Raw genomic sequence first — 17,012 nt, forward strand, 5'->3', positions numbered from 1 at the left:
AACTTCAAAATGTTTCTTTAGTAGTTTTTGAATCGAACGTTGTATCACGTGAACTAATTCTCATAAAAGTTAGGATTAGTCAATGCAGATTTATTTTTGCTTTAATCATTTCGCCTGTCAATTAGGTTCATATTCGTGAGAAATGTGGCTTTGACCTCGTTCAATAATCTGTTTGGTTTTATGAATGTCCCGTCCCCAGCAAAAAGTGTACATGCAGGTTATGCTGTTATATCGTCCCTACCAATGTTGAGACCAAACCTACACCTTTGCTTTAAAGCTTATTTCACAGGGAAACAATTAGGAAATACTTGTGTTTAAGGACTGGCAGCTTCTGTTAACCAATGTTTAGTAGGGGTGTGCCATCTTAGTCACCCCACCATTCGATTCGATTACGATTCAGGATGCTACGATTCAATTATTGAACGATTATCACGGTATTGACGATTATTACGATTATCACGATTGTCGATGCATCATACATTACTAATTTATAAAGTAGCCAAACAAATTCATGTCCATTATTTATTAAAAATATCCTAATAATTCAACAGGAACGATGGAAACATGCCCATACAACAATTTTTTTTTTTTTTTTTTTTTTTTACAAGAAAGTGCAAAAACATTAACCATTTTAAAGTACTTATTTCTCAACATGCCAATACAAAACACAGTTGAGATGCTGTTTCAAAGGCAGTACTTATTTCCCCTCAACAATACAATAAACTTTACAGTGGTGGAATGAATTCCACATTTTCTGGAAACAAACAAAGTGTCTTTAGATATAAGATTCTTTTAACCAATATACTTTGTTTTCACAGACTTCTGTACTAGTTCGCACGTTTGTAGTATTACTGCTGTACTTAATCCTGGTTTTAAACGTTCTGCATCTGAAATAACTTTTGTACACCACCAAACAACGCACAACTTGACATGGGAATACATGTTAGCGGAGACGCTAATTAGCATAGCGCTCGCCGCTAACTAGTAAAATCTCAAAAACAACAATTATATTAACTAAACAGTAAAAGAGGGTTCGTGTACTCACCTCTCATAGACGCACACAGGATTTATCAACACATGTATCCGGTAAAGGTGTCCAGGCGTCAAACGTGTCTTCAATTTCATTCCGCTACTAGCGGCTGTCATAGTTATTAGGAAAATCATCGTTTTTGAACATCTATGAATCGTAATCGAATCGTCACGTGTCAAATTGCGATGCATCTAACAATCGATTTTTTGGCACACACTTAATGTTTAGGTGCGGAATCCAAAATTGATTTCATTTTTTTCTCTACAGCTTACTAATTGTTCTGGTTTAGCTGATCAAAAACTAAAGACTCATGTGTTTTTTTCCAGCGGTAGGATCCACTATAAGGAGATGTACAAAGTTGTGCGCTCTATCGCGCCTCCCCTGGGCTTTGGGAAGAACTGCCCCCACAGGGTGGCATGCAAGGTTTGCAACCCCCTAAAAGAGACAACAGCAAAAAGACAATCTGCCTCCGTCGCGTGGGACCCTTGCTAACTTCTTCCCTTTTCCTTCTTCTTTCGTCTTCACTGACTGTCACCACCTTGCTTGACTCTTATAGGAGTGTGTTCTTCTGGTGTGATAATCAAAGAATGAAGACAGTCCAGTGTAAGGGTACTAAGGGACGGGACTCCTCATGCTCACAAGAACATACATGTAAACACTGTGTGAATGCCGAGAGATTAGCAGTTAGTTAGTGATAGTGAAATAATAGCATATCCCACAATATAAACACACTGTGAGTGGTATAGCTAACTGTTGTTGGTTAGTTAGTTGGATCGTCTTCAAAATTGGTGAAACTGTTCAGGAGACATATGAAATCTTAAGTTATAAAAATGGTGTGTTTTCATTCACGGGCCTGACCTGCACCGGGTGCCAAAGTCGGCCATGTTTTTTTTTTAAAAAACACCAAATTCAGAAGATGACTAATAACTCCCTGATACAACGTTCAATCTTTTTCATATCTGGCATGTATGTGAAGTATCCCAGCCTGAACACGACTGCATTGAAATATTACCAATTAGGCCTGGCGCCCCCTAGTAGGAGCAGGAAATGCCCTTTTTTATAAGAAGGGGAAAAAATCAATTGAGCTCAAACCTGCTTCAGAGGAGCCTTAAGGCAAGTGTTCAGGTGCCTGATGAAAAATATTGAGGTTTGGTTGAAGCAGAGGGGTCCAAACAGGAAATTGAAAAGACTGTTGTCATTTTGTCTCCTCACAAATTTTGAACAGTCATAACTTGGCAGATATACAGCATATCTGTGTCAAACTTCCCGTGCTTGGTGAGAGTTGAACCCTAAAGGGTCCTGTAGGGGTCATTTGCTTCAACTCTGCAGCGCCAACTAGTGGCAACATTAAGTCACTTATTTTTCATATACATGTCCAGTTCTTTTCATGTTGGTCATTGTAGTTACCAGACCTTTTGTAATACTACATTTTAAGGCCCATGTCCTCATGTCTCTGTCTGTGCCATGACGACCCTTTGTTCGACATTAAAAGATTTTTTTTTTCTTGGACTTAGACACTTTTCAGAGTCACGAAATTTGGCACACTTGGTCGAATTGTCCCAATAAGAAGATTTGTTTTGGTTTTGGCCGTGGCTGCACAGCTCAGTAGCGCCTCCTTTTTTATAGGACCCTCTTCAATAGGGTTTTTTTCTCCTAGGTGTGTGAATGCATTTTTAATCCCCCAAAAAGAGGCGAGTTTCCAGCATTTAGGTTGTCATGAGATGATGAGAGGGGGACAATCTGCCACCACCCTGGCCTGCGTGCCGTCTGAGTTGTGTGACGTCTGCGTTGCGCACAACTGCGAGGGCCCGTTCAGTCCTGCTTGCAGGCCTAGTTGGTATTCGTAATGGTACCTGAAGTATTTATAAAGGACCAAAATCCCGCTCCACATATGACCATTTCGACATAGAATCCAGGTCCTGGAAGGAATTAAATTCGTATATAGAGATCCTACTGTACGAAGCAATGCATGTTCGGCACAGAAAGTTTGGATTCTAAAAGACGTATTATAAATTTGGGGTTGTTTGATTCAGGGTGAAATATTTTATGAATTATAATTCTGATGCTTGCAATTAATGGAAACAAACCATTCACTATCTTAAGATATTTGACTACTACATAAGCATACATCTACCGTAATTTTTGGAGTACAAGCCGCTACTGTTTTCCCTCATTTTTACCCCTGCAGTTTATAGTCCAGAGCTGCTTATTTTGGAGATTTATTTGGGTTAATAGGTAACACTTTATTTGACAGCGGCATCATAAGGCTGTCATAAGACTGTCATAATTATGACATGACACTATTATGGGCATTATTGAATGCTTATGACATATGTCATCAAGTGTCATCCGGCAAATTATATCACTAACTTCATTTATGTCCAGCTTGGATCTTTAACATCTATTCAAAAGCGGACAATTTGCCGGATAACATTAAATGACATCTGTTATAAGCATTCATTAATGCTCATGACAGTGTCATGTCATAATTATGATAGTCTCAGGACAGTCTTACGGCGCCACTGTCAAATAAAGTGTTTCCAAATACAATGACTAGCAATTAATAAAACAACTGGAACAGTAACTGAAGAAATAATTAGCACAGAACATACATTTTGATTGTTTTATGCATCTATAGCGCTGCAGTGCATGCCAGGAGGCGTGTCTGGTGACAACAGTGTTGACAGCAGGTGGCAGCAGAGGTTGACTGTCTCCTCCAAGGGAGCAGTGATGCCAAATGAAGCTTCTTGAAGCAATGAAGTTTTGCAGCCAATTAGTTCAAAGCTTCATGGTAGTTTATTTGGTCTTATGACCGTATTATTTGGCCGCTATAAAATTAAGTGTTAATAGTTCATATTTTTTGGCGTAAAATTCCCATAATACTGTAATGACAGCTGTGGCTTATAGTCCAGTGCTGCTTATCTATGAACAAATGTCGTTTTCATGTCAAAATTGGTGGGTGGTGGCTTACAGTCTGGTGCACCTTATAGTCCGAAAATTACGGTAATTAATATGAAATATAAAAATGAGAAGCAATTAGCCCTTTCAAAGTACAGTACTTCCTGTCTTTTAAACTTTTATAATTACAGTGACTTCCATTTCTTTGCCATATTTCTAACCAAGGTTCTTAAGTGAGTCATAATAAGAAGTAACAGACGATATCTATTAAATTAAAGCCTGAAATCATTTTCTTGAAAAAGTCTGTGGGCCTTAGTTAATGAAAAGCTGCTGAAAGTGAGGAAAGCAAGGCAGCAGAGTACATTCAATTCAGAGCCTCGGTGTGAGCATCTCTCGGCATTCATGTGATTTGGAATTTCTTGACAATAATGTGAAGCTAATTGCGGGAAGCCTTTCTCTTTTTGCCCTTTGGATCTGGTTTAATTAATCTCTCATACACGCATGCACGTTGTAACTCTGTCATTTGCACCAGATCCAGGCTGTCACTCCTTTGCTCATTCTTTCAAAGATCTTTCCCTGTATTTCTATGCCCTCATTTCAGCATAGAAACAATGCAACCTATTTTTCTCTTTCCTGTTGTGTGATGCACTGAAATAATCTTCTCTTGTTTCTCCACCATCCTTTTCCCCCTTTCAAATTGTTGTCTTTTTTTCCCATTTCCTCCCCTTCATCACATCCTCCCATCATCATGACTACGCGGTGTCTGCAGTGGTCGTATCCATTACACTGACATGTATGAGATGTTGACCAACATGTCGCCGCCCCTTGGCCTTGGCAAGAAATGCCCGTCTAAGGTGGCTTATAAGGTAGACCCCAAAGAGGCTGTTCGCTCAGCGGGAAGATCAAGCTTTGTGTTTAATTCGCTAAGAACACTTTTTTTTTTTTTGTTGTTCACTGTATCACACTCTATTGTTCGTTTGAAGCAGTTATGCATTTGCAGATGAAATGCCTGGTTTTCTTTGCTTTTTAGCAGACAACTGTATTGGTGTACACACATCCCGGTTCTTTAAATTGCTTAATCTTACATTCAACTCTGGCTTTTGGTTTTATTATCTTGTTTTAACGGGACATACGTCACACAGAGGTGGGTAAAGTGGCCAAAAATTTTATTACAAAGCAACACTTGGTAACTTTTCAACCTTTATAAAATATTTTTATAACGTTTGTGATAATATGTTGACTAAAAACTAGTTGAAGGACACCTCTTTTATATGTTGCGGGGGACCAGTGGGGCAAATAAGTATTTAGTCAACCAATAATTGTGCAAGTTCTCCCACTTGAAAATATTAGAGAGGCCTGTAATTGTCAAAATGGGTAAACCTCAACCATGAGAGACAGAATGTGGAGGAAAAAAAACACAAAATCACATTGTTTGATTTTTAAATAATTTATTTGAAAATCATGGTGGAAAATGAGTATTTGGTCAATACCAGAAGTTCATCTCAGTACTTTGTTATGTACCCTTTGTTGGCAATAACGGAGGCCAAACGTTTTCTGTAACTCTTCACAAGCTTTTCACACACTGTTGCAGGTATTTTGGCCATTTCGTCCGTGCAGCACTCCTCTAGAGCAGTGATGTTTTGGGGCTGCCGTTGGGCAACACAGACTTTCAACTCACTCCACAGATTTTCTATGGGGTTGAGATCTGGAGACTGGCTAGGCCACTCCTGGACCTTGAAATGCTTCTTACAAAGCCACTCCTTTGTTGCCCTGGCTGTGTGTTTGGGAACATTGTCATGCTGAAAGACCTGGCCACGTCTCATCTTCAATGCCCTTGCTGATGGAAGGAGATTTTCACTCAAAATTTCTCAATACATGGCCCCATTCATTCTTTCCTTTACACGGATCAGTCGTCCTGGTCCCTTTGCAGAAAAACAGCCCCAAAGCATGATGTTTCCACTCCCATGCTTCACAGTGGTTATGGTGTTCTTTGGATGCAATTCAGTATTCTTTTGTCCTCCAAACACGAGAACCTGTGTTTCTACCAAAAAGTTCTATTTTGGTTTCATCTGACCATAACACATTCTCCCAGTCCTCTTCTGGATCATCCAAATGCTCTCTAGCGAACCGCAGAGGGGCCTGGACGTGTACTGGCTTCAGCAGGGGGACACGTCTGGCAGTGCAGGATTTGAGTCCCTGGCGGCGTATGGTGTTACTGAGAGTAGCCTTTGTTACTGTGGTCCCAGCTCTCTGTAGGTCATTCACTAGGTCCCCGTGTGTGGTTCTGGGATTTTTGCTCACCGTTCTTGTTATCATTTTGACGCCACGGGGTGAGATCTTGCATGGAGCCCCAGATCGAGGGAGATTATCAGTGGTCTTGTATGTCTTCCATTTTCTAATAATTGCTCCCACGGCTGATTTCTTTACACCAAGCGTTTTACCTATTGCAGATTCAGTCTTCCCAGCCTGGTGCAGGTCTACAATTTTGTCTCTGGTGTCCATCGACAGCTCTTTGGTCTTGGCCATAATAGAGTTTGGAGTGTGACTGACTGAGGTTGTGGACAGGTGTCTTTTATACCGATAATGAGTTAAAACAGGTGCCATTAATACAGGTTGAAGAAGAAGTTAGACCTCTATGAGAACCAGTCTTGCTTGTTTGTAGGTGACCAAATACTTATTTTCCACTCTAATTTGGAAATAAATTATTTAAAAATCAAACAATGTGATTTTCTGTTTTTTTTTCTCCACATTCTGTCTCTCATGGTTGAGGTTTACCCATGTTGACACTTACAGGCCTCAGTAATGTTTTCAAGTAGGAGAACTTGCACAATTGGTGGTTGACTAAATACTTATTTGCCCCACTGTATGTTTCCTGAAAACTAGTTGAATGACACCTTTTATATCTTGAGAGGGTCCGTATCGCTTTCACCGGCACAAATTAACTTTGAGGAGGGTGGCAGGAACCCTGCCACACAAAAAAACTACAAATGGGCTGACTTCTTTACGGCATACGTCACTTCCACCTTTTCCCCATTCATTATAAAGACGGAAGTCGATGCAAACCCTTTCGCGTGAATTCTGCAAAGATGGCAGAGCAACAAGAGACAAAAAAAAAGAGGGAAAAAAAGGCAGGCTGCCAGGATATGCAGAATAAACATAGGCCTGATTTTCACTCGCTGGCGTGACGGGTGGGATGGGGGGGAGTTAGCCACACTAAGCCACACGGTTGCTAACCGTCATACGCTATTGTTTCGCCACAAGTGCATTCATTACCTTATTACTAGAGCTGTCAAAATTATCGCGTTAACGGGCGGTAATTAATTTTTTAAATTAATCACGTTAAAATATTTGACGCAATTAACGCATATGCCCCGCGCAAACAGATTAAAATGACAGCAGTGTCATGTCCACTTGTTTTTTGTCGCCCTCTCCTGGCGGTTGGGTGCGACTGATTTGATGCACCATGAGAACTGTATAATTATTGACATCAACAATGGCGAGCTACTAGTTTATTTTTTGATTGAAAATCTTACAAATTTTATTAAACCCAAAACATTAAGAGGGGTTTTAATATAAAATTTCTATAACTTGTACTAACATTTATCTTTTATGAACTACAAGTCTTTCTATCCATGGATCGCTTTAACAAAATGTTAATGCTAATGCCATCTTGTTGATTTATTGTTAGATTTCGGGGGGGCACATATTTTTTTTGCCCAGGTTTGCCCAGGTTCTCAGAGGAGGACCTGGAGATGTGACTTGGTCCTCATTGAGCTTGAGAGCCGACCCGCCTGATGCGATAAAATTATGACAAGCTTTAGTTAGAGCCAAATACCTTTAATTAATTATATTAACAATTAATGCCTGATTAACATCAACTGGCACAACAAAATTGCCATTACTTTGAAGTGAAATGTAAAGAAATAAACATAAAAGCAGTACTAATTCAAAATAAAGGGCATTATGCGGCTCCCACATTAACTCCAAGCCTTTGTAAAAGTGGGATGTTCTCCTCCTCATAAGAGCTCATTGAACGTGCATGTTTAGCTTTGTGAAATGCGCGCAAAAACACGTTTGTCAGTGCATGGCACTGCTCTTCATTAACTTTATTCCGCCACTTGTCCATAGGGCGAGTGGGGTGCTGCCTGACATCGATAGTTTGCTTAATTGCCACATGCTCTGTTTTTTTCGTGCATTTCAAAGTTTGGATGGCTGAAATTCTTGGACCCTACATAAAATGCCCTGCTCTTATCAGCGATTCTCACGGCAAATTTTGTACCACATATCCGTGCGAGCATCATTTGCTTCTAGCTATGGTACCTCCTGCAGCCACTTTTCAGCAAAAGTCCTTTTTTCGGTAGCTCCGGTGACGTCTCTGTCGTCTGTCTGTCCTTTGACGGGGGTGGGGGAACACGGAAATAATTACTCAGTGGGGCCTGCCTCCGACATTTTGAGAAGTGATTATCTCGTGTCCGCCGCAAATACAGTGGTCAGCCATCGGTACGCAAAAGCGTATGGAAGCCGTTGAGGGCCAGCGCGTTTGTATACGTCCAGTACGCATGCGCGCATGCGGACCACTTATGTGCACCCCTGGTTGTAATAAACAAATACAGTAAAAAAGATAATTGGCCAGCACCTGTCAAATTTATGCAAATGACCTTTGATGGATGACGTAAGCAACGCCCCTTTTGTGCAACAGTCAAAAATATGGTATTGTTAGGTGTTCCTTTTGACACCTGTTAAAGAACTATGGTTATTGGGTGTCTCTGAAGTCTGGTTCGTGTGTAGGTGTGAGAGGAAACCTGTGGAGCTGAGGCGCCAGGGTGTCTGGTAGTCTTTTGTTATTTGGGGTCTCCCAACGTGGCGAGGGGTTTAGGAGGAAGCGGGCTGTGTGTTCGTGGTGAGACACTGCGTCTGCGTTCGGCGGGGGGTCCGCCATGCAGGTGTTGTGGGGCGTCTTTGATGAGAAGAATAGTTGAGACATGTCCAGACAGCCCCACCTATGTAGGACCACGTGATCGGCGTGGGGTGGTCCCAGCGATTAGGTTAGTTTAGCCATGCAATGTTAAAAAGTCATTTCTGGTTAGCCTACCTTAAGAGCGCGCTGCGAAGCATCTTTCCTCCCCGGCTGTGGACCAAATTTCCAGACTTTGACGGTTTTGTTGAGCTATACGTTTTAAAAGTCTTACATGAGTGCCTTTTCTAGATTTTTCTAACTCAACAGTGTTTTTGATCTTTTCCCAAACAGCGTCACCTCATCTACTCTAAAGCACAACGTCTGTCAAGTTTGCTTGAACATTTCAACGCTGCTGATACTGTTTTTTTTTGGTACAACATCACCTAGGTTTGATTTATTTTCACAAGAGCATTTGATAGTTAGCATGCTTTATGTATACTTTTTTTTTTTTGGGTACAACTTCACCCTACTTTATTTATTTATCTTACAAGAGTTTTTGATAGTTAGCATGCTCTATTTAATGAAAAGCATCCAAATAAGAGTTAAATAGCGACCTACCAACAATGTTGCAGTTTTTGGAGAGTCTTCAGAAGATGCATCTTCCTTGCGTTGCCGCGGGAGACTGATTTGACACATGTTTCAATACACATTGCGAATCTCCGCCCCCCATTTTTGAGTCGGCCTATGTCGCATTGTGGTGGGCGTGAAAAGCTGATGACATAGACCAGAAACCCTGCCTCTGTAAACATGAACGCCATGCCCCTGAAACGTGATACAATTTCCAAACCTGAATGTTTGACCGTAAAGTAGATTTAATGTTTGAATAACTGCAGACATAGCCACTCTATTAACGTATGTGAGTTTTTTCTGCCACGGTAGATCTGTTTCTAAAAAGTCAATGTGTCTGTAAGGGCTATAAGTTAAGAAATGACGAACACATTCTTAATATCAAGATGACGGAAAAACAACAGGTTGTTGTATTGCGCAGTTTCATTACAAATGTGATAGTTCAAGAGAGTCAAACTTAAGGCGGGACCCTAATCAGTAGCAAAAATAAAAAATTAAATAATGCATTGGATATTTTAAAAACACACAGCAGCTGAGCTGTATTATTAACCGTCTCTGATAATACTGCGTTACATAGAAGCTTACATTCGTGTGTAACAGAATGTAGTATATCTGATTCAAATAAATATGAAATGTTTTAAAATAGTGTATAGAGTGTTCTAATTCTTCAATCAGTAAGTATAAACATCTTTGATATGAAAGATATAACGTGTAGAACATGAAAAGTACAACATGAAATAATGAATATAAAAGAATACTCCATCTGAGGTGTTACAAACTGACTCTGTTAACATTAGTATATCTGGAGGAATTTCGTAGGATTCACTACAGACTTCAAAACGCATTGTCCCCAAACTATGTATAATAAAAAAATGTACGATAATTTATGATAACGTAATAATTTCTTAGTTTGTAAGTTTTTAAAGAGTTTAGTCAGCAGTATAAGTAAGTTCAGATCAAATACCGATCCACAAACACGTGCAACTAGATAAAACATTTGAGGTGTTAATTTTAACAAGGGGGCAGGGGGAAGGCAAAGGTAGGGCCAAGCAAGCAAATTAACATAGAATACTGGAAGGCTTCAGAGCCCAAGACAATTATATATTTAAAAATATCTGCAATGATACTATTGTTATTTCAAAGGATTTCATGAACATTACTTAAGTGCAGTACGCATTTGTTTTGTGCATATATTCACCCATTCCAAATCCTAAGAAATGATTCCACATCTTATACAGTTGGTATACCTTCTCTTGGAAAACAAAATCGGTTTGTAAGTGCATAATATGTGCTCTTACGCAAGGCAAACGTTTTCACTTGAAAAGTGCAACAAGCAACAAATACGGTACCTCGAAAAGCATACTGTAAGTTTCTGAACAACGATGAGGGAATTTGTCAGACCATCTTTAACCTTCTGTCCTTTCCTATTCCAAAAGCTACCACTACTTTCATACACTTAACTCATACCAGAGCCAATCCAAGTTAATTAAAACATTATGTTTACTAAGTTCTATTACATTCGTGCTTAACAGAATGTAGTATATCTGATTCAAATAAATATGAAATGTTTTAAAATAGCGTATAGAGTGTTCTAATTCTTCAATCAGTAAATAGAAACATCTTTGATATGAAAGATATAACGTGTAGAGCATGAAAAGTAAAACATAAAATATTGAATATAAAAGAATACTCCATCTGAGGTGTTACAAACTGACTCTGTTAACATTAGTATATCTGGGGGAATTTCGTAGGATTCACTACAGACTTCAAAACGCATTGTCCCCAAACTATGTATAATTAAAAAATGTACGATAATTTATGATAACGTAATAATTTTGTAGTTTGTAAGTTTTTAAAGAGTTTAGTCAGCAATATGAGTAAGTTCAGATCAAATACCGATCCACAAACACGTGCAACTAGATAAAACATTTGGAGTGTTAATTTCGACAAGGGGACAGGGGGAAGGCAAAGGTAGGGCCAAGCAAGCAAATTAACATAGAATACAGGAAGGCTTCAGAGCCCAAGACAATTATATATTTAAAAATATCTGCAATGATACTATTGTTATTTCAAAGGATTTCATGAACATTACTTAAGTGCAGTACGCATTTGTTTTGTGCATATATTCATCCATTCCACATCCTAAGAAATGATTCCACATCTTATACAGTTGGTATACCTTCTCTTGGAAAACAAAATCGGTTTGTAAGTGCATAATATGCGCTCTTACGCAAGGCAAACGTTTTCACTTGAAAAGTGCAACAAGCAACAAATACGGTACCTCGAAAAGCATACTGTAAGTTTCTGAACAACGATGAGGGAATTTGTCAGACCATCTTCAACCTTCTGTCCTTTCCTATTCTAAAAGCTAGCACTACTTCCATACACTTAGCTCATACCAGAGCCAATCCAAGTTAATTAAAACATTATGTTTACTAAGTTCTATTCAAATAAGAGTAAGGTAGTTACATACCAGCTTTGTTAATGAGCATACGTATGCGCAGTTTGATGATGAGTCGTGTTTCTCACTGATAGGATTTACACAAAATAATTTGAAAATACTTTAGCCTTAAAACTATTCATTTAACACACACGGCACCATCACCCCCCACCGTTAGGACCCGCGAAACACCCCCCAACTAGTTACAACATTTGAAGTGTTAATTTAAACAAGGGGACAGGCAAGGGTATTCCGTATGCTAGTAAGGCCTCTGATTTTTACCCATTACATAGCTTGCTGAAGACTTAAAGATTGTCATTGTTTTTCTTCTACCTCAAAACCTCTGTTTATTTTGTTTTGATATACTGTATGTATTTTTAATACATCCACATCATTTAGCAGTTTAAATTAGTCTTTTCAGTTAGCAGTTTAAATTTGTCTTTTTAAAAACTTCAGCTGTAGTCTCAGACGCCAGGCTCTAACTGTTTTCGTAACGCAATTTATGAATTACTTTTTTTTGCATAACCACAATAAGTAGGTAAACTTTACAGTTACTTGAATGATAAATACTTAAAGACATCCTGAAGTACCTTCATCAACATGGATTTTTTTTTTCTTTTAAGACATCCAATAGCTAGGTTATTGAAGACACAGAAGATATACTTTTTTCCTACAAAAGCTTTTGTTTTTTAATTGGAGTAATTGCAGATGTTTTTAATATGTCATAAAAAACATGAATTACGACAATAAAACACAACCAAGTCACATTCGCACTATGTAAAAGAATTTCAGTCCCAGTGCTTGTATTTACTTTTTTGAATGGTGATCATTTAAAGAGAATGACCTGAAAATATGTATATTATACAGTAGCCGCTTTTCTGTGATAATGTCTAAGTCAAATTATAGCCCAAATATTGCACGTCTGACTTTAGAACATATGCGGACAAAGGAAGCATGTTTCACAATCCCATGGCCATGGAGATTTTAAACATAGGCAGTGCTCATTTTAAATGTCTTTTTTTTATTTATTTATTTTTTCCCCCCTACCACTTTCTTTTTCTTTGCTTGCGTTTGATTGCATCTAAGCCATCTTTGCCCTACAACGTACAGACCACCTACATTGGCCGACATTTCTCTACTGTCCCATGTTTTGTCAGAATATGATGCTTTGTTATATTACGTTGTGGACTTTTTGCGAGTAAGACTGCAATGCCGAGGAGATACAAATACTATAACGCTGTTGCAACACTTATTCCGTCTTCGGTAGGTTTTAAAACAAAAATACTCAAGGCGGAGGAACCGACTCGGGCGTAGGCGTCGCAGCGCCACCATCAGGCAATAGCCTACATCAAGAGGTTTCTTCGCGACGACAACAGTTTTGGCGACTTGTTCGACAAAGACGTTGAGATGGCGCGCTTGCAAAAGCTGCTTAAAAGTACCGTTTAACCCATTCATTTAGCTATCTACACGTTTACATTGTGAAAATCCATTCATTTAGCTATCTACACGTTTACATTGTGAAAATGTTCATGTTTTCCTGTTGTCTTTGATTCGCATTCCCACCAGGTGATACGTTCCCATGGACAATTAACCTGGCTCAGTTTAGCGCGCGCACTTTGCTGGGGCAGCAGCCCAGCTTGAGCCTCCTCAAACCAAACACATCACACAAGCCGACTAATTATTCAGAAAGAAGACACTCTTTTGTTGTCTGCCGCCATGTTGACCCCCACTGGGTGGTCAGGTACTCAAACCCTTAGGTCAGTCATACATCCCCCAACAACTAGCTAAATATCTAGATTTGCTTATATTTTATAGATACCGTGCATCTTACATGAAGGCTTACACTAGGAGGATTTTTTTTTTTTTAACAGTTTGCTGAACAATTTACAACACCTTTTTACAACGGTACTGATCGTTATTCGCATTATTTTGTTTTTGCTGGAACAAATGCTGCCTAAAAATTAAAAACTGAGAGAAACAGCGCGGCTTAGTTCCCTTCCTCATGCCTATTCCTGCTACCAGACGATTAAGTCAACCCTGCTACGTCCTGTGAAAAGTTTTAACCGGTAAAGACTCTGACTCGGGTTGGAAGGAATTGCTACAGCTTCACCCACCAGTGCCTAATTTTGTTAGGGTCTATATCGTAAGTCTTTGATGAAACAATCACATTTGCTGTTTTTACCTTTCTGGCACTGATCTGATGGGCTAAACGCTCGCCGCTTTATGTGCGTACTCTTACTTTTGTGCGTGCGTGTGTGTGTGTTCAGTCAGCTATCAAATTGCAATGATTATAACGTGTACATGTTTTCCACAATGTGTGTGTAATTTTATTCGTGGTCAATAGTCAGAACATTTTTTGTTAACTTATATTCTTCAATTAAAGTGACTGACGTCGACGGCACGGTTACAGAGTGAATAGCATGTCGGTCTTACAGTTTCAAGAACAATGATTCAATCCAGGCCTTTCAGTGTTTTCTCCAGGTGCTCTGTTTTCCTCCCACAATCCAAAAACATGCACGGAAGCCCGATCAAATATTTCAAATTGTCCTTGGGTATGAGTGCATGCGTAAACCGTTGTATGTCTCGTTGTGCTCTGCGAATACTTAGCAACCAAATCAAGGTGTACCCTCCAACAACCCCAAGATCCTCGAGAGGATAAGCGGCATGGAAGACGAATGAATGAAAGGTATAAAGTTTATCTATTGGATTTTGGGGTTTGGCGTAAAAGTTAGTCAACAGTTCAACTTCAATAAAATCCTGAAAATGTTATATTCGAGTCTTATTTTTAACAATATTGTACATTTTTCCCCTCTTTCTAGTCCTCTTCAGACAAGCTGTACGGTCCCACAAGTGTGATTGCAAGGAATATCGGTCAAATTTGACAAAGTTTTGGACGAAAGCTGGGTATGAATGAAAGTAAAGTGGGTTGTATCTGGATGAGAGATCCAACCAATCTGGATGAGGTAGTCGTATAGATGTTGAAAGAATGGCGTATGCGTCGCGGACCCGAAGTTCGCACGGAAGAGTCGATTGAGGGTCTCGAAGCATGTCAGCTAAATCTCACGGCTGATAAAATGTGGCAGATACTGCGGTCCACATCGCTAAATACTTTGAAATTCAAGTTGTAGCTGCAGAAACTACAAACAGATATGGCTTCATCTAAAAAATGTTTTAAAGTTGCTTTTCCTGTATACGTAACGCAATCAATGGATGTAAGACTGACAGGTTTATCGACTACTACTAATTTTGTTTATTTTAAAAACAACATCCGTCAATCATGATTGTACTTTTGTTCGTGAAATTATCAATTCATTTACTGTAATAAATGTGAAATTATCAATTCATTCACTGTAATAAATGCATATTTTGCTAATGTTCATATTTTGTGACTTTTTTTTTTTCCAACCTAGACATTGGCCAAGGTTATGATTATATAACAATACTAATATTCATCATCATCATAGGTTTTGTGGAGTCTTACACTGCAGAAACACACCTCCCTATTTTTTTTAAAAAGCTTGTTTGTCAGAAATGTTCTTTATTCAAGAAAATATATTGTTCAAAACCTTAGTTGAAAGCAATTTTTTCTTGATTTAGGTGAAAAAATGACACAAATGCCCGAAGCACGAAAACAGATTTATGAAAATCATTTCCAGAAAAGTGTTTTTTTTCCGAGACTCAGTTAAATATTTGGGGGATGTTGTGAATGCTCATAGAGTTCATACTGATTCGGATAAAATCTCAGCTTTGAAAACCTGGCCACACCCATCTACTCTCAAAGACCTGAATTTTTTCCCTGGCTTTGCGGGTTACTATCGACGTTTTGTCGAGGGATTCTCCTAGATAACGAAACCCCTCAATCGTCTCATGAATTATCACTCACCAAAGACACAAGGGATGATTTACAAATGTGAGGCATCCCAAGTAGCTTGCACTTCCAACCAGTCTTTGGCCGAGCAGTGGGCTCCCGAGTGTGAGACAGCATCTCTAACGATAATAGAGAAACTAACTTCAGCCCCAATTCTTGCTTTTGTAGACCCACAGCTTCCATATATCTTGCATACAGATGCCTGCCGTGATGGGTTGTGGGGTATGCTCTATCAAGAGCAGGGAGACCGCCCAAGGGCCATCGCATATGCTAGGCGAGGACTTCCCAAAGACATAATCAAATAACCTTTTCTGGATTCATCACGAAACAAAAGTAAATAAAATTATAATATAATATAATATAATATAATAACACTATTAATTAAATAGATAATAACCAAATTCCCCCCTCTGGGTTCTTTGCAGAAAAAAAGCCAGGAAATAAATAACACAATTAAGAAAAAAAATTGTTGAGGGGGCCGGACCAAATGTGGAGGCGGGCCGTATCCGGCCCGCGGGTCGTAGTTTGGTAACCCCTGCCTTAACACATACCTACGATTGTACAAAAAAATGATGCGACAGGGTATCCCCCACATATTATTGTTCGGTAGACAGCCAATGTTGCCTATTGATCTGGTCATTGGCATTTATCCAAGGGAAGTTGGTTCTAAAGACTTCCCTTACCCTAGCTCCTCCGTCGGGATCCCTAGGTGTTCCCAGACCAGGCGAGAGGCATAGTCTCAGATTATTTTTCCTAAACCTAGTCAATAATTTTCCCCATCTTGTTTTGAGTGTTAAAAACTAGTAAACATATTGATTTGTCAGATTATTCCACTTACTTTCAGTAAATATTACTATTTGTTCTTATTTCAACAGTACAGCGCCTCGGTTCACTTTAAATTGCCGGGGATATCTCTTCCTCACACGCACTGCTATCATTACGCAATGCATTTGTACCATTTCTATTCTTACATGGCGACCTTATTCTCTATATTTATATGTTTACTACATAAACACTGTGAGTTTAATAATCGATTTTTACCTTTGATGTTTCTACAGCAAAAAGCTATTGCTTGATTAAGTTGTCTCATAACTAATAGAATCAGAACAAGTATAGTTATCACCAAATTATTCATTTGCCTTCATTAGGTGTGAAAAAAACAAGAAGTCAAAAGTCATTCAGGGTGCGGTTGAGAACATGAAGGATCCACGAGGGATAGGCAATGGCTTAATGGCCCCTGCTTCCACGAGGG

At 39.2% G+C, this 17,012-nt stretch overlaps 1 protein-coding gene across 1 annotated transcript in view; it reads left to right on the forward strand.

Moving 5' to 3' along the window:
• The window catches only part of LOC130918675 (voltage-dependent R-type calcium channel subunit alpha-1E), a 312,447-nt gene that overhangs the window by 264,783 nt on the left and 30,652 nt on the right, over window positions 1-17,012 (forward strand). Inside the window, exon 40 of the mRNA XM_057840588.1 lies at window positions 4,698-4,794. Within this exon, the coding sequence (XP_057696571.1) occupies window positions 4,698-4,794 (97 nt within the window). The remainder of the gene's footprint in view (window positions 1-4,697; window positions 4,795-17,012) is intronic.

Source organism: Corythoichthys intestinalis, chromosome 7, assembly GCF_030265065.1.
Source record: "Corythoichthys intestinalis isolate RoL2023-P3 chromosome 7, ASM3026506v1, whole genome shotgun sequence".
Classification (NCBI taxonomy): domain Eukaryota; kingdom Metazoa; phylum Chordata; class Actinopteri; order Syngnathiformes; family Syngnathidae; genus Corythoichthys; species Corythoichthys intestinalis.